This window comes from Nesoenas mayeri (genome assembly GCF_963082525.1).
Source record: "Nesoenas mayeri genome assembly, chromosome: 6".
Lineage (NCBI taxonomy): Eukaryota > Metazoa > Chordata > Aves > Columbiformes > Columbidae > Nesoenas > Nesoenas mayeri.
The window spans coordinates 27,122,359-27,146,525 of NC_137545.1; the positions used below are offsets into that span (position 1 = coordinate 27,122,359).

The 24,167-nt window shown below is 48.6% G+C and overlaps 1 protein-coding gene across 1 annotated transcript in view; it reads right to left on the reverse strand.

Moving 5' to 3' along the window:
* LOC308041964 (unconventional myosin-X-like) overlaps positions 1-22,408 on the reverse strand; it is a gene marked incomplete at both ends in the record, with an annotated part of 90,206 nt that extends 67,798 nt beyond the window's left edge. The window contains 3 exons of the mRNA XM_080346959.1: positions 1,649-1,807; positions 8,039-8,137; positions 21,953-22,408. Coding sequence (XP_080203085.1) covers positions 1,649-1,807; positions 8,039-8,137; positions 21,953-22,408 — 714 coding nt within the window. The remainder of the gene's footprint in view (positions 1-1,648; positions 1,808-8,038; positions 8,138-21,952) is intronic.
* Positions 22,409-24,167: the final 1,759 nt, after the last annotated feature.

Consider the following 24,167-nt stretch of genomic DNA (forward strand, 5'->3'; position numbering starts at 1 on the left):
GTAACACTAATGGTATAATATTCACAGATCACCGCAAGTCATTAGGTGGCACTACAGCTGACATTCTCGATTTTTGCGTAACTGAAAACTATGTGCCACTGGGCTATGGCAAAACCTAATAGTTAATGATAAGGTAACCGCAACATTAATGTCTGCACTGCAAAAATGAAAAACAGAACTTGTGCGGTTTGGTGTCCTCCAGGTCAGACATTGCACAAACATATACCCAGTGACAGTCCCACTCAAGGAGGGGCTTACAAGCCTTCACTGAGGGGTTCTTCCCTGCGCTGAGCATGCTACAGGAGTCAGGTCCCTTCATAAATCTCAAAAAATTTCACACCTGAGGGGCATGGCTGACATTCATGCACTATGCACAAGCAAAAAAATGACATATTTAAATTTTAACACCTTTACACACAGATGGGGAAGGCACAGAACTAATGCTGAATAGGAGAAGGAGTGACATATCAGAACTAGAGGAAAGGCTTCAGGACATACAGCTGCTGTGACACTGTCACAGTGCTGGTGTTGTGGCATTTCTGGTGCAAGGCACAGACTGGAAAGGGAGAGAATCCGGCCTTACATTTCCAAGTGTGAGGAAGAGGAAATGGGAGAAATACACCTAAATGGGCAAAGAGCTGCACCAGCACATAACCTATGTCAAACCCAGGTCAGTAAGAGCAGAAAGGACAAAGGCCATTAAGACTGCGTACACATGGGTACTGCCACGGGGTCACATGGCTGTGTTGACAGACAACAGGCAAGGGGCTCTACATCAACAAAAATGAGAATTTTCAGTCTCTGCATCCTGGCACAGGAGGTGGTTCAGAAACAGGGTCACTTTATTGATAATTTCCTGGAATACAGGTACATATGGTTTGGTTGCCTTGGTAACAGTTGCTATGCAACACAGATAGAGATTTACATTTTTTCTGCCATAATCTGAAAAACTCTGAATGCACATATCACGGACAAGCAAGGTAAGAGTAAAGCAAGGTAAGACAGTCCTTGTAATATCTCCTTCTTGTCTTCTCCAAGTCTCAGGAGAGCACACTGCCACCCCGGCACACCAGGGATTTCCCATCCCAGGTGTGCTTCCCCACACAAGTCCCTTTCCTGCCACTTGCCTTCTTTTGAGGGCCCAAGGGTAAAATGAGGAGATGCTCTGAGTATTCATCTGTGCAAGATGAGGAGAGCAACTCAAAAAGGCACAACTGCACATAAAAGCAGAAGAATTAGGCAACAGATTTTCTCTTCTAGTTTTGTCGAGCAGTAGCTTTATCTGTCCGTATCAGGAGGGATGTTTCACAACAACCTGTGCACACTGCACTTTCCAGTCTACTTGGCTATACAAGCAATATGGGAAATCTGGGGAGTGTGGATGCCAACTTGTAAAATACAGATGGTCATGGAGGATACAGAGCTGCACAATTACCACAAAGCCTAGAGGTGAACATTCACATTTTGGAAGTTCTTTTATATATGCAAAGAGGCCCCTCTGGTAGGGGTGGGATCTCACAGGGCTGATACAGCTGGCAAGGCAGAAAAAAAGCTTCTCTTTTTAGCCACATAAAACAATGCTAAAATCAGTATTTCACATGCAGAATGTCAATAGCCAGAAGGGATGTGGCCCAGCTTGAGCACTTACATAGATGTTACCCTGTTGGTAGCGCTGGTGCAGGTTAAGCAGGATGGCAGCTTCATGCAGATCTCCCAGCATGGACATGTCTTCTACCCCATCAACACTGGTCTGGTGCATTGGCAATACCTTTTCTCTGGAAAGGGAGGCCTTGGGGTACTTGAATACCTGGAAGAATAGGGAGGACAAATAAGCTCATAACACCTGGGCAAATGGTTTTATTTCCTATCAGAAACAAGGCCGTTTCCACAGCTTTATACTTCAGCACTGGAAAAGGAAATGAATAAGGCACAGATGTGCTCCCTGTTTTTGTAGTTGTTCCTCCAGTCCTTTTCCTCCCTATTTGAGCTTGCTGGCCAGAAACCATACAGCACACTCCCTTCTTTTGCCATAGTTGCTCTCTCAGTTTCACTACTGACAGGGACAGATCAGTGCAGGGGCACTTGATTTTTACTGAAGTCACCTTAGTGACTTAATGACTTACCTTAGTAGGAGCAGGGCACCAGCCTCCAGGTGCACCAGGCCAGACAGGTATTGCACACTGTGCTCATGGCTGTGAATAACAGTGGCAGCTGCTCCCAGGAACAGTCCCCTTCACAAAAACACAGGTGGCATCACATCTCTGACTGTGGTGAGGTCAAGGAAAAGCTTATTCCCATTCCAGGTTTACCCTGCACTCTCCATAGGAGCAGCCAGAGAGTGTCTGGGAAAGATTGTCACGTCAAAGGCAAATGAAGGCAAAGCAGATGACAAGCCAAATAAAGTAGGGACAACCTGTGTGCATGCCGGCATTTATGTATGTGACGCAGCTTTGAACGTGTTTGTACAGTGACAGCTATTAACTTCCATCACTACTCTGGGAAGTGCCCTCTCCTCTGTATATGCAGTTGCACTCTTTTTGCCTCAACTGCTGCAACCTTATTCCTTCTAAAGTTTCCTCCTCCTCAGTAACCCACACTTCAGCTACTGGGTCATCTTCTTCACCCCTTTTCAACACAGCTGAGATTATGTTGCTGTTCCCCTCCACCATAGCCACACCCCAGTCCTCCTTTCCTCCTCCTCAAGCACGATGCTGGCATTTCAAAGAGTTATTTCAGTTCCTTCCCACTCTTGGATTCAACCGTGTACCATCTCCCACCAGCATTCCAAGCTGCACTAGATGGTAAGACCCAAGACAGACAGATGGGAAACTTCATACAGGCAGCCTGGAGAAGCAAACTGGCCCACAGTAACCCTTGCAAAGAAAACTTGGGCTTTTGCCTCCCTCCTGGGGCTCTGGCCTCTACCTCATTTCCATCCCTTCCTCCCAGGTGCCACCAAGAAAGTGATGTACCCCATAGAAAATGAACCACCACCTATAGCATTGATCTAACTGTTTTCTCCTGCCTGCTTTCTCAGAGTCCTCAGGCTGCTGTAACTGCAATGGAGAGGCCAGCCACGCAGCTGCAGGCTGAAGACAGAATGGGGTCACCCTCCCCCCCAGCGAGCCACCCTTGCCAGTCCCCTGCAGGGAGCTTGCTGCTGCAGTGTGTTGCAGGTGTCCAGTAAGCACCCCTTCTCAGCTCTGAGCCCGCACTCTTGCCTGTGCAGGGAAGGAATAACCTGGCACAGGATCCCTCTATGAGACCCCACAATGCCTCCAAAAGCCTGCATAATTGAAGCGACAGCTCTGTTTCTGCAAGGAGCTGGGGAGAAGCAGTCTTATTTTCCCAGGTGTGTTCATGCCAGGTCTGCACAGTCACATGGAATGGGGATGAGGACTTGGTCTCTTCTACTGCCCCACAGCCTGATCTTGCCAGCCAGCAGGCTTCTGAAAATACTTAGTTCATGCTGATGAACAGAGTAGAACAAAGCCCACTCCAGCACACAGGCTCTCTCCAGGCCTCCCAGGTCTTTTCCACACCACTTCTGCATCTGGGTATCAGAGATGTTTGACTCTGCCAGGAGCCAGGAGCCCACTCTGCAAGCATGGCCCAGAAAATTCATCAATATTTGTTTTTTTCAGAGCAGAGGCCTCAGACACTTCCACAAAAGAACCAGGGGAGTGGGAAGGGAGAATGGGACAATTTATTTCAGGGCAGAGTACAGGCTGCAAATGCACAACATGAACTGGGCTCTGTCAGGAGCAACACCACTTCAGCACTTTCAAACTATGAGGCAGCAAACCACCCTGGCTCTTTCCCTGCTGACTTGCACAAATTTTGGAAGGGGACAAGTCCAAAATGGTATGACGTGATCTTTCCTTACAGCTGCCTGGCACTTACTCCTTTACCACTGCATTGTCAGCACTTGTGGCCATTTGGGCCAGAAGAGAAACATCAAGAAAATGCTTAAGGAAAAAGCTGAGTGGACAAGCGTCTCAAAAGATAGCAGGCAGTTGGCAACACCTGTGCCAAGGCGCTGCTGTGCATGAAGGATGATTATGTGATAGGTCCAAGCTTGTTTACCTGCTGTTGCAGACAACACAGGAGAAAATGGAACCCTGAAGAACAATAGGGGCCCTAAACATAAGAGTAAATGATTCGTAGGGATTAGACTATCACCCATTAAACCTGTCTTGAGCCTCCTGATTGGGGTTATTCAGTCATCCCTCCCTAAAAAACAAAAAAAAACTGGTCCAAGATCCTCAGAGAGTTAAGCAGGTGATCATCCAGGGTCCTGGAGATAAACACACAGTGTTTTCTTGTTCCCAACACTGTGTCAAAGAGTTTTCCCTGGGGAGCTGTGAGGTACAGGACACAATCATGAACCAAACATGATGAGCCTCCACCCTTAGAGCCTGCAAGATGCTGTACTGACCCAGGCTATTTCCCACCTCCAGCCACCCCAATAAAGAGGCTCTTGTTACTCCATTGCTCACTTCTGGACCCAGCAATCTGCCAGAAGAGCAGTCTGGAGGAGCATCCACCCCATCATCTTTTTCCAGGTAAGGTAAACCAGGTTGGATTCAGCAGCTTGTGCTGTTGAGCTGCATATGATGGCTGATTCTGCCTGAAGCAAGTGAGAACACAGACAAACTGATCTCTCAGCAGAGCTGCCTCTGGAATATCCCTTTTCCCACAAGCTGATACTTAATCAGAAAGTTATAGGCATTAATAAGCAGATCTTTATTATTTGGGAAAACAAACAAACAAACAACAACATCAACACACACTACCAAACACACCAACACATCAGCTTTCAGTCTAACTGCAAACAAGTCATCAAATACCGCACAAGTACCTCACAACACAGTCAAAGATTTCTATAGGCTCAAAGGGTTCTAGTAAATGGGGTAATGTCAGGCTGGCAACCAGTCACTAGCGGGGTTCCACAGGGATCCATCTTAGGGCCAGTGCTCTTCAATGTCTTCATAAATGACTTAGACTCAGGACTTGAGGGATTGCTTAGCAAGTTTGCCGATGATGCAAAACTGAGGGAAGCTGTCGATACTCTCAAGAGCAGAGAGGCCCTGCAGAGGGATCTGAACAAATTGGAGAACTGGGCAATCACCAACCGCATGAAGTTTGACAAGAGCAAGTTCCAGATTTTGCACCTGGGACACAGTAACACGGGGACTGTGGGACGAGATGCTGGAAGGCTCCTCCATGGAGAAGGATCTGGGGATTCCGGTTGACGGCAAGTTGAACATGAGCCAACAGTGCACCCTGGCAGCCAAGAAGGTCAACTATGTCCTGGGGTGCATCAAGAACAGCATTCCCAGCCGGGCAGGGAGGCAATTGTCCCGCTCTGCTCTGCAGTGGTGTGGCCTCACCTGGAGCACTGTGTGCAGTTCTGGGCACCACAGTATAGAAAAGATATTAAGCTGCTATAAAGTATCCAAAAGAAGATTATGAAGTTGGTGAAGGGTTTGGAGGGGAAGCTGTATGAGGAGTGGCTAAAGTCACTTGGTTTGTTCAGCCTGGAGAAGCAGAGACTAAGGTGAGACCTCATCGTGGTCTACAGTTTCTTCACAAGGGGAGGAGGAAGAATAAGCACCAAACTCTTCTCCCCTGTGCCAGGGGAGGTTCAGGTCAGACATTAGGAAAAGGTTCTTCACCAGAGGATAGCAGAGCACTGGAACAGGCTCCCCAGGGAGGTGTCATGGCCCCAAGCCTGACAGTGTTCAAGAACAGACTGGACAACGCCTTCAGACACATGGTTGGAACTGTGGGGTTGTCATATGCAGGGACAGGAGTTGGACTCAATATTTGTGGGTCCCTTCCAACTGAGGACATTCTATTATTCTACTTTCTACCCAGTGATAACATTTTCTTATTTTCAGGGTTTAGACCATGGTCATAACAAAATGACCAGGACTCTCTCCAAGCTCCTGTAATGGTCAGGGTTAAGGCAAAGCCTGGCTGGCAGACAAGCCAAGATGAGCATTGCCAACCCGGCCACGCTGAGCAGTGGAGAAATTATTCCTCCTTGACCTCAAATACATCCATTAGTGCAACACTGAGCACGCAAACAAAGCTCCCACTCAGCATCTAAGTTTGTTTATCCATAAAGCATTCAGATGGTCTGTCTGGACTGTGGTTTCCAATCTTGGGTTTCATAAGTGTCAGCTCCTTATTTCCTCCCAGGAACTCACATTTCTGATGGATTTGTTGCTTGAGGTGTTTTTAAGGAAGTGAAAACAAATGGCAAAAGCCCTGAAGCATGACTGAACCTCTTACCTCAGAGCTGCAAGGATGCTGGGCTGCAGAAAACATGACGATACTGGATTTAGGGATCATAAAACCAGTCCCATTCAACTCAAAGTAAAATGAAAATGTTTTCATTTGAGTTTTCACCTGGGGTCAGACAGCCAGTCCCTGCTACAGTTACCAAGCAATGAAGGCAGCCGGTGAGGGAAGCACATAGGGCAGCTATTGTATAAAGCACTGAATAAAGAAAGCCCTTTAATGATCACCATGACCTTTTGCTGCATATGCCATAAAGCACATGCTTCTTCAGCCTAGTAGTTTCTTTTTTCATGGAGGAAAAACCCTAAATCCAGCTTTTTTAGACCTGTGACTCCACCCCGCATTATCCTGTGCATATTTTCTAGCATGGACACAGGCTGATAGTGGGTGCAGCCACCCAGCTGGCTCTGTGGTGGGATTTCTGGTGTCCTTTCAGAGGTTCCAGGTGGGTTTGGAGGATTTTCCAATGCCACAGCAGTGTATCAGGAGAGATGGGAGCAAGTCTGGGAGAGTCACAGAAGTATTCACCATTTGTTGACCCTCTGCAGGTTGCTATGTTACCTGTGATGAATGCCTCCGTGATCTCTTAAAATGACTTAGTGACTATCCCACACTACCAAAATGAAGCAATTCCTCAATAAAGGATTTGAGAGACTAGAGTGACCAGATAGAAAACCTCTGTGTCTTCTAGGTGAGTTTCTGTCTCTGAGAAATGAATCGGACTCTTTAAAAAGCAATAATGATTGGAAATCTAGCCTTTTCAAAACTAGACTGAAAAATGTGACAGTCCTACCACTGACTGTCTGCAAGCTGGAGTCCTAAATCCCCTTTTCCCCTGCCCCTCCTTTGTTTGCCAGGTAAGAGGCTGGAAAAAAAAATAATGAAAAAACCTATCCAATTTGCTGTAAGAAAGCACCTGCCTGCAGGATGGTTCACCTGAACAGCTGAGCAGATCTAATTGCTCACTGCTGGAGGGCAGAGTCCTGCCCATCTCCCCATCCTCCTCCCAACCCAGGCACCAGTTTGACTCACTAAGAACCTCACTGAAGGCGGTGAATATTTCTCCCAGGGTTAAGGAGCTGAACTGACTCACTGAGGACTTGGATGATCCCCAGAGGTCCCTGCAGCAGGCACGCCAGGGAACAGGGAGAACAGGGCTGGAAATCGGGCAGGAGAGAGGCTTGTTCCCCATCGCTGGCAGAGCTCTGCTCCCAGGGGAGCTCGGCTGCCTTGTTGCACTGTCCTGCGCAGAGCTGCTGCTCTCACACCGCCCGCTGACAAGGGGAGTTCACTTCCACACGCCCCTGACCCAAAGAGCTGATGGCAAAAGCTGCTGAATTAGACTGTGGCGAGCACAACAGCCCCTGCAGCAGCACAGCTTGCGAGAAGCACATCCTGGCAGAAAGGGCTGCTTGGTTGGTGGATCTGCTTCCTTCCTATGAGCACTTTGCCAATATAACAGTTTCATTAGACTGTTAGTGCAACTCCTTCAAAGGTGGCACAAGAAAAAACAAGCAAAGTGAGGTGGACAGACAAATTAATAGAAGAAAGGGAACAATCTTCTCTTTTTAACCTTTGTTAGACCTTGGGCATGGTTTGTAACAGAGCTGGATCACTTTTCAGCAGAATTTCAGCTGATACATTTCCTTTAAGCATGAAGGTCACACAAGACCAAGAAGTCCATCTTGCAATTTGGCACTGGCTACAGCCTCATGCAAGCTTCACTTACCGTGCCATAATCTGAGGTGAAGAGCACGTTTCCATCGGCACATGAGCCAACGGTGCATGGCTGCAGCTGGTCCTGCTCCCGCAGCCATACCCTGGCACCCTGCAAAAACCAGAAGACCTCCCATTAGAAAGAACTGGAGCCTGTAAGATCTGCACAGGGGGTGCAAACACCCAAGGAAAGCTGGGGGAAGCTGCAGTATTCAGAGGCTACTTCCAATCTATAGCTGATTAAAATTTTTAAGCAAGTCTTACTCACATTTTCAAAGAAACTGGTTTTGATTTTTTTATTGCAACAGGAGAAGAAGAAAAAGCAGTTTTAAATGGGATCGTGCAGAAAACAACATAAGCAAACATCATTTTTTATAGAGTCATGGAAAAATACAAACATGCAGAGTAGTGGCTTTGACTGTCTAAATATTTTCAAACTTAGAATAGCCAGTCATCGAAAGTCATGCTATAATAATAACAGAAAACATAAATAAAAATGTTTACAGTTTCATATACCCACACATAATTGTAAGTCAAAATGCCTCTAGAAATCATCAGCATCAGCCAAGTAGACTTTACAGAGCTTTGTTTGCCTCTCTTGTAAGAGTTTCCTTGGGTAAATGACATTACTTGAGTGTTTCTCTGATGTATATATACACTGATGTATATATACACTGATGTATATATGAAGGCCCTGTTGTATATACAGTTTCACACACACTACAAGATCTTAAATTGCTCAGTGTCTCTCAAGACAACCCTGAGCACAAAGGCAGGCTTCTGGTTACACAAACACAGGGATGTGCAGGGCAAGCAGATCTTGCAGCTCGCCTACCAAAAGAGTGCAGGGAAAATCAGTTTGTTGGATTGGCCTCTTCTGCCTTGCTGGACCATGGCACCTGGGACAAGGGACAGAGCAGGACCATGAAGGCAAGTCAGGGAGAACGTGACCTGCAATTGCGCAGAGTTAGGTATAATGTTGCACTATATTTCAGTTATTGCACACTAATCTGCCCCATGTCTTTCCACAGAAATCACATAAACTCTGCTTAGTAAGTATTGAGAAAAACCAAAACTGCTGGACTGTTGAGTAACGTTAAGGCCATCCTGCTTTTCATTGATTCATAGACCTACTTTCTTCCTAAATTGTTTTCTGCCCCTAAGTTATTGATTATAAAAGCCCTTCCTATCCTCTTAAACCCATCAGCCCCATTAGCTCTTTGCTTATAGGCTTATTATGTTTGAAGAGATGCAATAGTATTTCTATATTACGTTATCCAGAATGTGGAACACTAATTCTATTTTTAATGATTTATTTTAGTTTAAGTGGGGTTTTTCTTAAACTACTTTAGTCACTTTAAACACTTCAGTACTCTACATTTTCCTTACTGTGGAAGATACATCTATTGGGCAACCTCTGGTCCTCCCACTAAAGGAAAAGGTTTTAACAACATTTTTTAAAGCCTATATGATTCTGCTTTTGCTGCTATGTTCTGCTCTAGCGTTTCCACAGCAGGCAGATTCATTTCCCCTCACCAACAGAATGTAAAGTACCAGTGCATCTGGTCAGTACCTAAACCCAAGGATGGAATGCAAAAATGACCCTCATGGCCAGCGAACAACCACAATAGAACAAAATGTTTTATGTTGCAGATTCAAGTTTCAAGATCCCAGATAGGTGGTGAGCAATGCACTGAACACAGATTTTAAGGAACTGTATTAGAGCTCTTCATGACATCCTCTTACATTTTAACTCTTGATGCTTGAGACAAAGTGACCCGAGGCATTTGGGCAAGACATTGCTGTTGAGAAATCATCCATTTCCCAAATCACATTTTGACAATCCTACACAAACATACAAACAGCAATGAGTGGTAGCATAAGATTTTTATGCTATTTTCACCAAAGCCTCCTACTGCCATGGTGGTAACACGAGCAAAGCGTCACAAAACAGCAGAGTTGTGTCTGGAGTTCCCAACAGTGGGATGAAAGAAAACCTTTCCTAATACACTTCTTGTTAAAACTCATTCCCATTTCAGTGCCTTCAGACCCAGATGCCATGGCACACATACACAGACCCCCCAGCACTGGGAGTGTGCTGTGCTCACAGAACATGCATGGTCTGTCCCTGTAGAGTTGGGGGGTCCAGATTACACACTCTTTCCACTCCCTGAGCTCAGAAATCAGTTTGAAGATGGAGGTGATTGATAGCGTGACACACAAGAGACACTCCATGGGCATGAACATTGTTATTTATCATGTACTATTAAAGGGAAAAAGAGGGGAGATGGACAATGAGGGTGCTCTTGTGTCTTCAACAGCTAGAAATTATCAGAAAGTCCAGATTGACCCAGACCCCTTTCCCAGCAGAATTCCATGTGCAAAAGTCGCAACAAATACTCCCAAAAGGAGACCTGGTTCTTTTGTACAACATTGCACCATTTCCTATAGACTTAAGGCAGATCCTTCTGTGTGCTGCTAAGGAGTAAAAGGGAACACGGTGAAATTCCCAGGCACCGTGGTATTTCAGCTGCCCAGAAATACTTACCTCACTTTACTTTGATGTTGTAGTTGTTTTTACAACAGCAATTGCCTCTGCCGAGTAGAATAACTGCACCCATTTATGTTGTTTTCAAAAGGAACATCATGCTAAGACAGGCAGAATAGGAACCACAGAGCAAATAATTATTGTAATTTCTGCCCAGCGTAGCCCCTATTTCCTGAAAGGCTGAGGGTTTTTTTAGTGCATCTCCTTCCATCAGCCCTTTTTCTCTAAACATTAAATTCCCCAAGGAGCCCTGACTAAGTGCAGCAACAGATGGTGACACCAAAGAGACTGCCCTCACATCGCTCCCCTCTCCAGCAATACCACACATTTCATTGATCACTTGAAAGGATTAAATTGAGCAGAAAATTTTCAAGAACTGCGAGGCAGCAAGGCCGAACTTCCATGGGAGAAGCAAGGGCAGCAGAGCAGCGCGTGGCACGGTGCTGCAGAGCAGCCACCTGCCCGCTCCGCTGGCTCCCAGCTCCCACAGGCAGTGGGAAAACTCCCACTCTCCAAGCACAAGACCAAAAACCCTTCAGTTTTCAAACTGAGATACAGAAGGTCTCACCCACATCCAGAGACAAAACACTTTAACAAAATGAAGCAACATGCAATCACTGATTTGAAGAGAACACCTTAAAATACAGTTAAGGAACAGCAGAGTGATGATTTTGTGTAGTCACTTTCTATCAGATAAAGCTGGATGAATGCTGATGACACAGTTAACTTGAACCCCTTCTGTGATGAGAATAGCTCATCCCTTCACAATTCTTCTTTCAACTAGCTTATTAGGGGGTTGTTTAGCAACAATAGCAGGTATCAAAGGAAAGAATAAATGTACAGAGTTCCCGTTCCAAGAGTGGGTCACTTGGATGTTAAACAAACTCCCAGAGACCAGGATCCTCATTCCTACGGCCTCAGTGACAATCTGTCCATGAACTGGCCTTGCCACAAAACACATAGCAAAGCACAATCCTGAAAACTGATCCCATAACATTGGGTTATAATTTAGGAAATAAAGTTGCATGCATACCAAGATTATTGTTTCATCAGTGCTGCCTCACTCTCATACCGTGATGTCTTCCACTGTGCGGTAAACTCTAAGATGTCATTTTTCTCTGTTCACATAACACAGGGCACTTTGGAGTCCTTGACTTGGAAATAAATAACATTTCCTGCTATCCAAGATATCAAGAAGTCAGTTGAAGCCACTGATGCACTGATTTCTTTGGCCTTCTGTGCATTTTTTTTGGGTTTTTTTTTCAGGGTGACTAATACCAGCAGTTATCTCTTGCATTCATGCAGCTCTATCTGCATCTCAGCAGATGCAGCAGGCTGTGAGGCAGGAAAAGGATAAGGGGCCATACCCCAGGGAAAGGGTGCAAAGGCAGACAGAGCACAGTCCTGACTGCAGACGCAAGGCACTCACACACTAAAGCAGAATGTGTAACTATCAGCGGATGCACCATCCTCATCAGCTATCCAGCTACTGAAGACAACGTAAGCTCCAGAGAAGACACAGAACTCTGTAGCTGCAGGTGCTTTTGCATCTCCACAGCCTCCCAGCCCAACATGAGACACATTCAGGGGCTGACATGAGCAAGCCATTGCTCTGCAACTGTGCCATGCTTCAGAAACAAGTCATCACATTCTGCTCTCCTCTTATATGTGTAGTCTGGACTACCCTTGAATCTTCATGTCTCCCCAGGACCTCCTCTGTTCTGGAAATGTCTTCCTCACAGGTACAACTGAAAAATGAGAATCCAGCTATGCAGGATTTGAGGACACAACTAGCAGTGCTGCCTCCCTCTGACAGCACTCAAATGCCCCATTCCTCCTCCTGCACAAACCTGAACAACTCCCAAAGGTAACATGCTTGGCAGGGGCTACAGCCATAATGAGTGCATTGATTTTCCAGGAGTTATTCAGAGAGGGAAAGTACTTTTGGTTGGAAGACACCTGTCTGTGTACAGAACATGCACTCAGTTGTCTACTCTTTTCCCATTATGAGAGGATTTAGTGATGTTTTCTTTGTGAGTGAACATAGTTCTCAAGCTCCTGACCAACCTGCAAACACAATACTACAAGAGGCTCTTGCAGTGCCTTGGTTTGGGTAACTATCCCCAATCACTGCTGTAGCCATTCTGCAAGGGGTAAGGATGTCTCAAAAACGGAACCCTTTGCACTCTAAGTCTGAGACAAAAATCTCTGCGAGTGCTATATGTTTTTCAGCTATAAGTACTACATATACACATACCTTTATCCTCCTGGCACACTGAGGCTGTTCAATGGGTATTAGGCATCCAAGCCTCATGTTTCTCCTGGCAGTGGATCCATATGCTCCTAGGTTTGGAAGCTGCATTGTGCTAAGCCAGCTCTCTTCCCAGCCTCAATAGGCTTTGTGGTTGTAAACCATGCAGCAGAGATTGGTCTAGAAAGGCCCTTACAAACCAGACAAAGCCAGGATCCGGTTTCAACAAATGCACTTTTCAACAGATTGATCTACATGATCATGAATAAGTGATAGGACAGATATAAAGAGACTTAGCTAATGGATACGAGACTTGGGGGAGGGGGAGTCCCTGACACCCTAGACCCATATGGGAAGGAATGCAACCTTGCCATTTTTCTGATGTGAGGCTGAAGTGAAATCATACAGCCAGTCCCTGGATTATATCTCGTCAGCAAAACCTGGACCAGCTGCTGGACGGGAGGGGGAACCCAGGAGGCCACAGGTAAGAGAGAGAAAGAAGCAGGAACAGCTGAGTTGGCAGCAGCCAGCACAGAGCAGCTGGGAAGAGGGACTATACCTGCAACAGCAGCAGGGATAACAGAAACAAAAGTCTGCTTCTTGTAAGGCACAAGGATGACATGCTGGAGAGTAAAAAGGGATTGGATTTCACCCAGGAAGGTCCTGTGCTCCATACACAGTAGCCCACTGAGCCTAGGCAGCCTCTGCAAGCCAGCACAGCTCATGGAGCTGAGCACAAAGCTACAGCCTAGGCTGAGCCCATGACTCAGACTAGTTCTGCCAATTAGCAGACTCATTCTTTACTAATTAAAGAGCAAAGCCCTCAGTCTGCCAGCCGCTCTGCTGAATAGCAGTATCAGGAAAAGGTTTGTGTGCTTTAGATAATCTAAGAGCAGCTTGTCACTTCTGGTCACTTATGTATGTGCACTGCTTCCCACCCCTCTTTTGCCTCCCCCTCCCATCTGTTCTGTGCCTCTCTCCTCCCCCAGTTTGGCTGCTGCACAGCTTCTCTCCACTCTCCTGCACATCTCCCATCTTCAGATTACCCCCTAGGAAATGCCTGGTCCTTGAAGGTAACTCTTGCTCCTCTCAAAGGAGCAGCTACCTGCTACAGCCAGCACATCCTGTTCTCCCATGCTTCACTGCTGCCCTTTGTTATGAGCACAAGGTGCACAGCGAGGAGGAGGCAGGTGGGCCTCTCCACTTTCTCCAGGCTCAGTTTGAGATGAGCTGACCTGGCAACTCCACCATGGGCAGTGGAGTCAGCACCCTCCTTGAGCAGAGCAATAGTGTTACAGAGCTTGCAGCCACGAGGGAACTTCTTATCAACCTCAAAAAGGCAAGCTAAAGTTCAGTCCATCAAAGTCAGTGGAACTGCCCAGCACCACTTCCATGCCTTCTCTGATAGCTCTTCCCCACCTAAAATTTCAATTAAAACAAGTCATTCCATAGGATACATTACTCACAGAACCTGGATCGCTACAGATGTTTATTCCCTGCCTCTGAACATCCCCAACACAACTCAGCTTTCCCACATCTTCTCCGTAGAAGCCCTGAGGAGGAGACAACATTGCACACACAACAGCCCAGCCTGCTCTGGCCCCAGCAAAGCTTTTCCTATCAGCTGCAAACAGAGCAAGTGAAGAGTTGTCCATGCCCTTCCCATAACATGGGCATTGCTTTGGGTCTCCCTGCCCTCCTGCCACCAAATATATAGTGAGGCAGCTTCCTTGTAGCTCCCTCCCTCTCAAATTCAGCCAATGTCTTCAAGGCTGAAGCTGGGCTGGTGGACAGCTGAGTGGCATCCAAGGTCCAGAGAGGAGAGCTCAGGGCCTCAGGAAGCCACCAGGATACAGCAGTCTGTCACAGAGAAGCCAGCTCCAGCTCCCTGCCTCTGAGCAGCCACCGTGCCATGCGTTTTGTAAAAATCTCAGATGAGAACCCTGAAACGGTATTTCTTCTGCAATGTTTGTTATGCATAATTTGGGATTAGTTCCAGTACATTTTTGCATCTTGCCACACCCTTGACTCCAATAATTCCCTACCATGTAGAGTTCCACCATCTACTCACTCATTACATGGAAAAGTACACTTTTCAATCACTCAGTCTCATCCCTGTGAAGCAGAAAACCCCTTTTTCTTACAGTCAGAGGTGAAGGACGAGAGGAGTCCAATCCACCTTCTCTGTCTCATCCATTATTTTCTGCTCTTTTGCCATGTCTCCCTCTATTTGCCATTTCACTAATAAACTATTTTCAGGTTTTTCAAACTGTACATGTCAGGTGTTTTCCTAGTGCGTGATTGTCCTCGGTGAGTTTCCCTCAAACACCACATGGAAAGCAAGTGGAGTGCCTCTGAGCTGGAATGCGCTGTCAGCCAATCTGAAATACGAGTCAAAGTGGGGAAAAAAGGGGGAAATAGCCCATGTAAGTAGGAAATCAGGAGACAATAAAGACAGTAGCATCCATGTTTCACTATTTTCTCTTCTAAAACCTTTGGGGACAAAGCCCTGTGCTGGTAGCAGCACCCAACTACTAGATGGGGATGACAGCATTGTGAATAACAGTGGAGACATGCGTATGTTTTTAATAAACACCCCTGGAAAGTACCCCCTTGCATCACACTGAGATGCTGAAGTGTTTTCCCATATACTAGTAAACAGAAAAGACACAAAAAAAATTAAAAATCAACAGGTCCAAGAGTTCCCAGAGATCTGTCCAACAAAGTTTCTCACCAGCTGATACTCATTTTTTACAAGCCTGCTAATGCTGAGGAAATTCCAAGAGACTGGAAAGGTCAGAACGTAAATGATAATTCCACAGCCCCAGTGAAAATACAGCTTTTCCAACTTAAAGACACTCTAGCTTTAACTATTGTCCAGTGCCAGCTGCCATGTGGAAAGAAGTCTAGTCAGAAAGATTTCTTTGTTCTTTGATTAGCAACCAAGCACAGGAGATAAACAGGACAGTAATAGACTCTCATGGCATTGCTCTTGTAGAATGCAGTATTCTGAAAAAAGTCAGCCCTTGAGGAGCAAACAGCATCAAAGGGATCTCAAAACAGTTATGAATGGCGAATATCACAACTAATTGAGGGAGTTCCCAACAAACCTCTGCAGAGACAGGGTCAGTACTATTTCCTTTTCTCATCAAGGACCTGAAATCAAAAGCAGTGCTGACGGTACTAGCAGATGCCAACATCTGGTAGATCAGTAAGTACCCACAAGGATGAGACGATCAGAGCACTGTGGATTCCACAGTCCGCTTGTTTGAACAAAACGGGATTAAAATATAGCTAAACTGAAAGGTCAGCTTCAGGGGAGGAGGAATGCAAGGAGCACTTCAAACGGAGGAATGTCTTCTGGAAAGTCACAGACCCAAAGAGGATTGCAAACTGCTGAAGAGGAACTCCCAGGACATTTGGTTGCAACACGAGCTGATGCGTGTCTGGGATGTATAAACAGGAGCAAGGAAGTTTACTGCTTACTTATGCTTTGAGGTGTGAGAAAGAAACCTCCCAGAGAAAAATCTAAAAGACACAGTAATTTTTGCTATTCAGAAAGACCTCTTGTAATGCAAACGTACTTGTGAAAATGTTAATGTCATTATGTAGATTTGCCAGAGCGAGGGCTGCTGTATCTAGCCCAGACACTGATAGCAGGGGGATCACAGCAGCATGTGGCCCAGCATGGGCTGCAAACCCCTCCTCGGTCCCTGTGCACTCAGCTGACTGAACCCTGCTGAGAGGACACTGCTGCTCACACCGAGACCACTGCTCCTCTACCTGCTGCCTCACTTTTGTCAGCGACACGGTGACGGAAAATAATTTCTTGCAGACAAAGAAGTTATTTGGGACGAAACAACTCTCACGAAGCAGAAGAAAAGTAGGACCAAAAAATGGATGGAGCTGCCAGACGCTTTAGAAATGAAGCAGGGTTTATTTTAAAACGAGGTTGTGTAACCACTTGAAGAAACTGCAAAAAGCAGGGCATCCACCAGAAATAAGAAGCCTTTCCAGAAAATGTGATTCAACCAACTCTTCGTCATTGGCTCAAAACGCAGGTAGCAGGAATAATCAGGACTAATACATAGCCCTGACCCTAACCTGAATTTCAACCTTCTCATCAAATGCAGTGATCACTGTATCTACGAGAACCCCCACCACTATTTCAGTTGTGAATGATAATTACTGCATTTATAATGACAGGAACCAAGAGCCCCAGACGCTGTGCCAACTGGTGCATTGCAGACAGGCCCTCTGTAGGTGCTTTTCCTGGGACTTGCTCTTCAGCACTGCAGAACTGTGTGCAATCTCAGATGGAGAGGAGGACACAGAACTGCAGAGCTCAGGGTAACTGGAGGATAACCAGGAAACCCAGACTTGCAGAAGTTTCAGTCTTAATGATCACATTTAAATAGCTCGCACATTCTCCCTACAGCAAAATGGGAAATAAGAAATTGTGAAACATTTGTGATTATTATCTTAAAAAAAAGTGAGGCAAGAAGTGAAACCAAAGTGGTACAAGGAGGGTTTGGAGGCAGCGCTGGGGCATCTGCAGACTGACCGGGGACACCCGGTGTCCTTGCACTTGCGGCTGCCACCCAGCACTGGCCCCTGCCCACCCTCGCACCGCTGATGGGATCTGACAAGGTTGCAGCTCACGCAGACGAATGACCTAAGAAGAGGGGTAATACAACTCCTTCTTCCGCCAGACACTTCTTCATGTCACCTTTGACACAAGAGCTTTCTTCTCTGCAATTGCTGCCCCAGAACAAAGCGACTGGCGCCCTTCACCCTACATCTGCATTTGTGGAGATGCAGCTGGGACGGAGGATTATGCGTGTAGCAACATCCATGCTACACCGGCCCCATGGATACCTTCTAAGACAGTGGTACTCCTCTTTAGCCAAACTACGTGGGCTACTTAAACAGAGAGGGGTTGCTCTGTTTGGTATTGACTCAGCGAGCATTACATTCACAGCATGGATTTAACACTCAGCATTTCTCTGTCTCTTCCCAATCTTTCCAGATCCTCTTTTCTAAGAGGTCACAATATTCTCGGTAAACTAAGATGAGGTTGTCAGGGAAAATCAGCGAAGCACATGATCCTCAGGGGAGGAGAGAGGTTTGGTGGGAATATTCCTTCAGAGAGCAGCTCCACTGCTGAAGACGCTCTATTTACCGTTTCCTTCCAAGATGGCATTTTCCTAAGCCAAGGTTTGTTAACACACGAGCATTCAGCTCACTGTTATCTGGAAAGACAGCACGTCACTCATGGTCAGCATCATCCAAGTCAGCTGAACCATTTCCCTCATCTAAGACAGGAGCCTCTGGAAGGATTCCCCGGGACATCCAGCCATGCTCCTCTCTCACAGGAACTCCACCTTCTCCCAACTGCAGGGAGCGTGGGGAGGGCAAACCAGGCTGTTGAGAAATCCAATCCAGGATGCCATGTACGAGCCCTCCCCACCCAGCACAAGTTGGGCTCCCTGGGGACACTGATTTCCGAATGATGGGCCAAAGCATCTTCAACAGAGAGCTCAAAGCTTGTGAGAATTGCACGTGCAACCAAAACCAGGCCAGTCCTGTACCTGCAGCAGGAGGCAGGCTCCACACTGCAAGGATGCATTTGCAAAGTCCCTTCAGTTCTTCTCCTTACTCATGTACTCTGCCTGCAAATACTCACACACAAGTTTACAACAGGTCTAAGGAACTATCAGATACCTGGAGGACAGCATGTACAGCTGAGTATCACACGGTCGGCCAAGGGCCACACTCTGCAAACTAACTGATGGCTTTGTGCAGTAGTCAGACACTTCCCAGTTGCATGAAGCAGTCAGCACACCCGTGCAGCAGCCAGGGCAAAGCTGCCAGAGCAGAAGAGACCTGGCAGAGCTGCTTGCTCCCCAGCTCAGTCTGGGGCCAAGAAAGCAGCTCAGATGCATGTATTGTGACAACTCAGTTAGCCCTTGTACTCCTCCATGAACTTGACCCTGAGGCTCCAAACTGGGCTGTATGTGTCCCTGAGGGAAGTACTTCCTCTACCCACTCCCATGGCAGATGTCCCAGGCCACAAAGAAGAGTCACGCTGTAGCTGGGGGACGATGTGGGGCAGTAAGCGAAGACCAGGTCAAGCTGTAGGAAGGACAGCTCAGACCACCACAGCCATGCAGGCCATATGCACAGGATTTCCCCTGCCTTTCTCTTTCCCCTTAAGGACTTTGAGGCATTTATTTTACAACACAGCTGAAAAGCATTGCATTTCACCAACAGAACAATGCGAAAAACTGTTTAACACTTAAAATGCCAGCATTTCTAGGCCAGTGGCACATGAGGAAAAGAACAGCATCTGTGACTCCAATGGATGCTGCTGCTCATCAGTGCAGGCTGACCGTGGGTCCATGCCAGCTGCTCACTCCAGCTGGAGAGCAGAGGGATGGGATGGGATGGGATGGGATGGGATGGGATGGGATGGGATGGGATGGGAGAAGTGTCTCCTTTAACCCTGGCCACGACATTCCTGCTCCTGCTGGGGAATTGGAGAGCGAGTCATATCCTCTGTGTCACCCCACATCCTGCCCACACTCCAGACACGTAGGAAAACTATCATCTGTCACTGTGCCACAGCCATGGCCCCTGGGGCGCCTCCTCCCTGTCTGGGCACAGGACTCGCTGCAGCAGCCAAGAAAGGAGACAGCAGAGCGCACATACCATCTCGGCTCCTATGCTCATACCCAGCTGGAGCAAAGGCATCATCCATCACATCCCTGAGCCATGCTGCACACCAGACCCCAGATGGCAGAGGCACACATCTTTGTGCTGTACTGCTTGCTAAGGATGAAGACTTTCTGATCTGGCCCACCTGGGATGCCACAGGGGAAGGGCAGTAGCAGCATGCAACCCACCAGCTTGCTGTCCCCAGGATCACCAGTCAGAGGAGGGCATGGCACATGGGAAGCCCTTCAGCAGTGTCAAGTAGACACAACTGGCCAAAACTTTTCCCTCCTTGGTAGAGCCACGACAATAAGTAGGTGGAATCCACCACTGAGCCACTTAGAATAGATAAACTTCAAAGAATAGGAACTCCTTTGGTCTCCAGCATGCCGAGGGAGGACCTAGGAAAGCTGGGAAGACACATGGCATCCCACCTAACCCCAGACACTAACCACATTGCTGAGCATGGTATCTAAATGTTGCAAGCACAGCATGGGAGCCTGCTAAGGCAAGAGCAACAACATGCTGGGGTTTAAGCTATTCATTGTAAGGCTTGACATGCATCCCCTGGGACAAGCTTGGCTTCTGCTGCAGCAGAAAGAGGTGGAGCAAGTCTCTTCTGCTCAGGCATTGCCCTCCCACCAAGAACCCCCCATGGAGAATGAGGAAGAGTGGCTGGGGTGCAGAAAATGCCAAACATTCCTACTCCAGGGAAGCCACATCCCCACTCCCACCCCCACTGCCTTTCCTGCGAAGCAAAGCTTGATGCTTTCCCATGTACACTCGCCTGGGTTCTCCAGCCTTGGCCACCTTGCCTCACCAGGGTTTAAGCCCATGATTAACAAGAGATGTAATGCTCCTGGAGAGTCCCTGGTTTCAGGGCTGCCCCTCAGTCCTTTCCTGGAAATCCTTGTTTCTCCAAATAACAGCAGAATCACGCCTGGACAAGTGGAGCTGGACAAAGCAGGCAGTTCTCTGCTGGGTGCTGCTTGACAAGACACGCACCTCTGGGCATCCCCTCTCCAACCTCCAATTCCTATCAGGCACTTGAAGCTCCTCAGTGGCTACTCCTGTTGCAAGAAACCAAGAGGATCCTCCTGACACATCGATGGGCATAAAAGCTCTGGTGAAATGGCCCTTTGGGAAACCCTGGCCTCCATCTGATTAGATACAGGCAGCCCAGGCTTCCAGGAGCAGCAAGTTAATCAGTTAATGGCTGAAAGGATCCTGGGTGATGTGCTGTGCCTGCCGCGGGGCAGCCCCAGCCGCACAGCCCCCAGGGCAGCCCCTCCTTCCTCGATGGAGCCAGATCTGAGAAAACATCTGTTCTGATAAAGAAAGTGCCTCACCGGGGGAAGGGGCAGGCCTGAGCCCATCAGCTGCTCAAGCCCACTGAAAACAGGCTGCTCTGGGGGGGCTGCCAGTTCCTTCACCACAACCAGGACACAGCAAGATCCAGACACTGGGTTTAATGGTCTGGAAATTAAACGGAGATTGGAGGCAGGGGATATCTGATGTGCCTGGCCCCAAACAGGAGGCTTTTGAAGTTCAGCCACAGACCTCAGGATGGTATCATCACCCCACAGTGTCTGCCGTGCCCACTGCCAGTGCCATGAGCACGAGCTGTCACCCGTGGGGCCAGTAAGGGCTGCCCCAGCCTTGCACTCATCTACCCCTCACAACCAAAGGTGGTGTCAGGCAGGGCTGGAGACCTGGGTATGCTCAGGCAAGGGAAGTGGCAGAGAGAATTCTGGAGAGTCTGGGGTGTGCATGGCACCGGGACCACTTTCATCAAGGCTGCACGTCACTTTCCCTGTCCCGGACAGCACAATTGCCCCACACGGTTGTTGCAAACCCCCAAGGAAAGGGCACTGCAGGCACACATGGGACCAGAGCCCACATCTAACAGGTATGAGCCTGGCTCCAGAGAAATTCGTTCTGCCCACCAGCGTGAAGGTGACTGGGCAGAGGACCCAGGCGGACGCTCCCTCCTGTTTCATGCTCCTCAGATCCTCACCGGGCTCTGGCCCGGTGCCACGTGCGGCGAGCCGGGCTGTGACATGCACACACAGGCAGCAGCAGGCTCCGGACCCTTAAGTCGCTCCAGGGGATTAAAGCATCATGCGAGCCGTCTCTGGGCAGCCATGACTATCATGCGACAAATCCTCTCCTGCAAGCAGCCCTCAGCCTGCATTGCTGGAACCGCACATCTCTCGGGTTCTGGCTCCCGTAACCCGTTCAGCTCCTCACAAGGGCTGCCCGGAGCCGCGTTGGCTCTGGAGAGCAGCCGGGGACAAAACCCGCCGTGTCCCAGCGCTCAAGAAAAAGTGTAACCGGGACTGCCATGGCGAGGGGGCAGCGGGGGGCGGCGAACCCCGCGGGGAGCGCAGCATCCCGCCGCTCGGGAGGCGCACCCGGCCCAGGGCAGCGCCCGGCAGCCCCGAGCCTGGGTACGGCACCGAGATGCGCGTCCCACCCCTGCCCACTGGCCTCCGCCCGGCTGCCCCCGCCTCCCCCAGCCCCCGGGCAGGGGCCACCCCGCCGCCGCCACTGCGCCTCGGTCCCCGCCGCTGCCCACCTGGCAGAGAGAGGCGTCCATCTGTCTGGCCCCGCACCGGGAGCTGCCGGCCGGCTCTCAGCGCCGCATCGCCGCGGCCGGGCAGGCACGACTCGCCGGCCCCACGCCGCCCTGGCTCCGCCTCGCTGGCCGCGGACAGCGAGGAGCGGCCGGGCCGCCCCGCTCCGCCCCGCTCCGCCCCGGGGCGCGGAGAGCGCGGCCGCTGCGGCTGCGGCGGGGCTGGCCGGCGTGCGTGTGCTTGAGCATCGAGGAGCAGGGGAGCTAGCCACGCCGGCTGGGGAGGAGCCAGCATCTCGAAACGGGGGTGCTGGAAAGGGTCTGGGGTTCGAGAGCTCCAGTTGAGCTTGAGTGGTCGTGGCCACCAGCGCACACGCAGCGGGGAAGAGGGACCCTCTCGGTACACAGCAGCCAAGCGTGGGGTTTGGGAGGACAATTGATGTTATCTGGTATAAGAAAGGTTTCGGGTTTGGTGTCCCTTCAGCAGGTCAGTGTAGTGTCATACAGTGAGAGAGATCGTTAACAGGAATCCTGACAGAACTTTAAAATTGCATGTCTCAGATCTGGAACAGGTGACATACAGTAAGAGGCTAGGTAAAGTTTGTCAAAAAAGTATGGCCAGCTCATAGTGCATGAGTACCTAAACTCTGGGGAGGTGATTTTTGCCGTAGTAAGAATCATTCATTTATTCTGAAAGAATGAAGGAGGACAAACAAAGGAACAGGGGAAGTTTTTTGGACTGTGAGTGTTTTTTTGGTGAATAATGCGCTTTTTGAACTACTTAAAAGACATGGGGTTCCGAGGCAGTATTTTGTCCAGCCTCTGCCAAAAGACAGAGTCACACCTAGGCCACTGCAACAGATGCCTGTCTAACCTGTGACAACTGCCCCCACCAGCCTATTCCACCTTCGCTATCTGGACCTTTTGGAAAGGTTTCCTGATATTTGTCACTGTCATGTATGTATCCTTCTGTTTTGACACCAAGTCACTGAGAGCTAACCTGGTCGTGACTATCTAACCTCTTTTGTACTTGTGCTGGATTAGCTAAATCTACACCACTTTCCCTGTCCTATGAAAACATCATGCAAGACGGCACCAGAAGCCTGGCTACAGCCCTCATCTCACATCTAATACTTTTATCCGCAAGGCCAATTACCCTGTAAGTGAAGGGGATTAGATCAACTCAACAGCAATGTGTCCTTGACGGTCCCCTCCACAGCCACACATTTGTCATCGGGCTGTTTCTGCCACAGTCAGCCTTCTCCCTGCAGGAGGAACATTCCTCCTCCACTACTGCTGCTTCTGCAGACCATTTTGGCTGTCCAACTTTTCACTTCTGAGTGATCATTGGAATGCTGTGGAGCTCCTCACAGCCATGAGAAAGTTGAGGAGTACACCTCTCCTTTACCTCTTCTGCCCACCTTCCCACCAAGGCTGTCCACCAGCAGGCGTTTCCATCTCCAGATGTTCCCTCCCGGACTTCTCCAGTGGAGAAACTTTGGCCATGGATTCTGTCATCCAGAGGTGGGTTGCCCATCAAGGCAAGACCCTCACAGCTGCACATCCAGGGAGATCTGACAAGGAAGTGGCAAGCTAGCAGCAAACCTGTTCCCAGCAAACACACCAATCAACCCAAATGCTCTCATCATAAACCTGGGGACTTACTCTTGTTTCCCAGGCCAGGGTCCTTGTGAGCAACCTTTCCCTTTCCTGTTCATTGGTTCCCAGAGGGTGCTGGAAGGCTGTGTTTATACACACACACTGTGGAAAAAAATGTCTAGGCCCATAACTGCTGCAGTTTTCAGCCTGGTGACAGCAGTGCAGCCCATGTACTGCTGGGCTGTAAGGGAGCAGTTGCTGTTCCAGCCTGACAGATCTCCCTGCAGCTCTGAGGCAGGGGGCTAGCAGACTCTGGAAAGCCCAGGGTGAGGTAAGGAACCAGCCTTCAAAAGACAAGGTTTTTAGTGTTAAACTACTGTCAAGTGGCACCTTATAAGAGAGCAGAAAGTGACTCGACCTCATGCTCAGAACAAAGTAACTTTCCAAACAGTCCA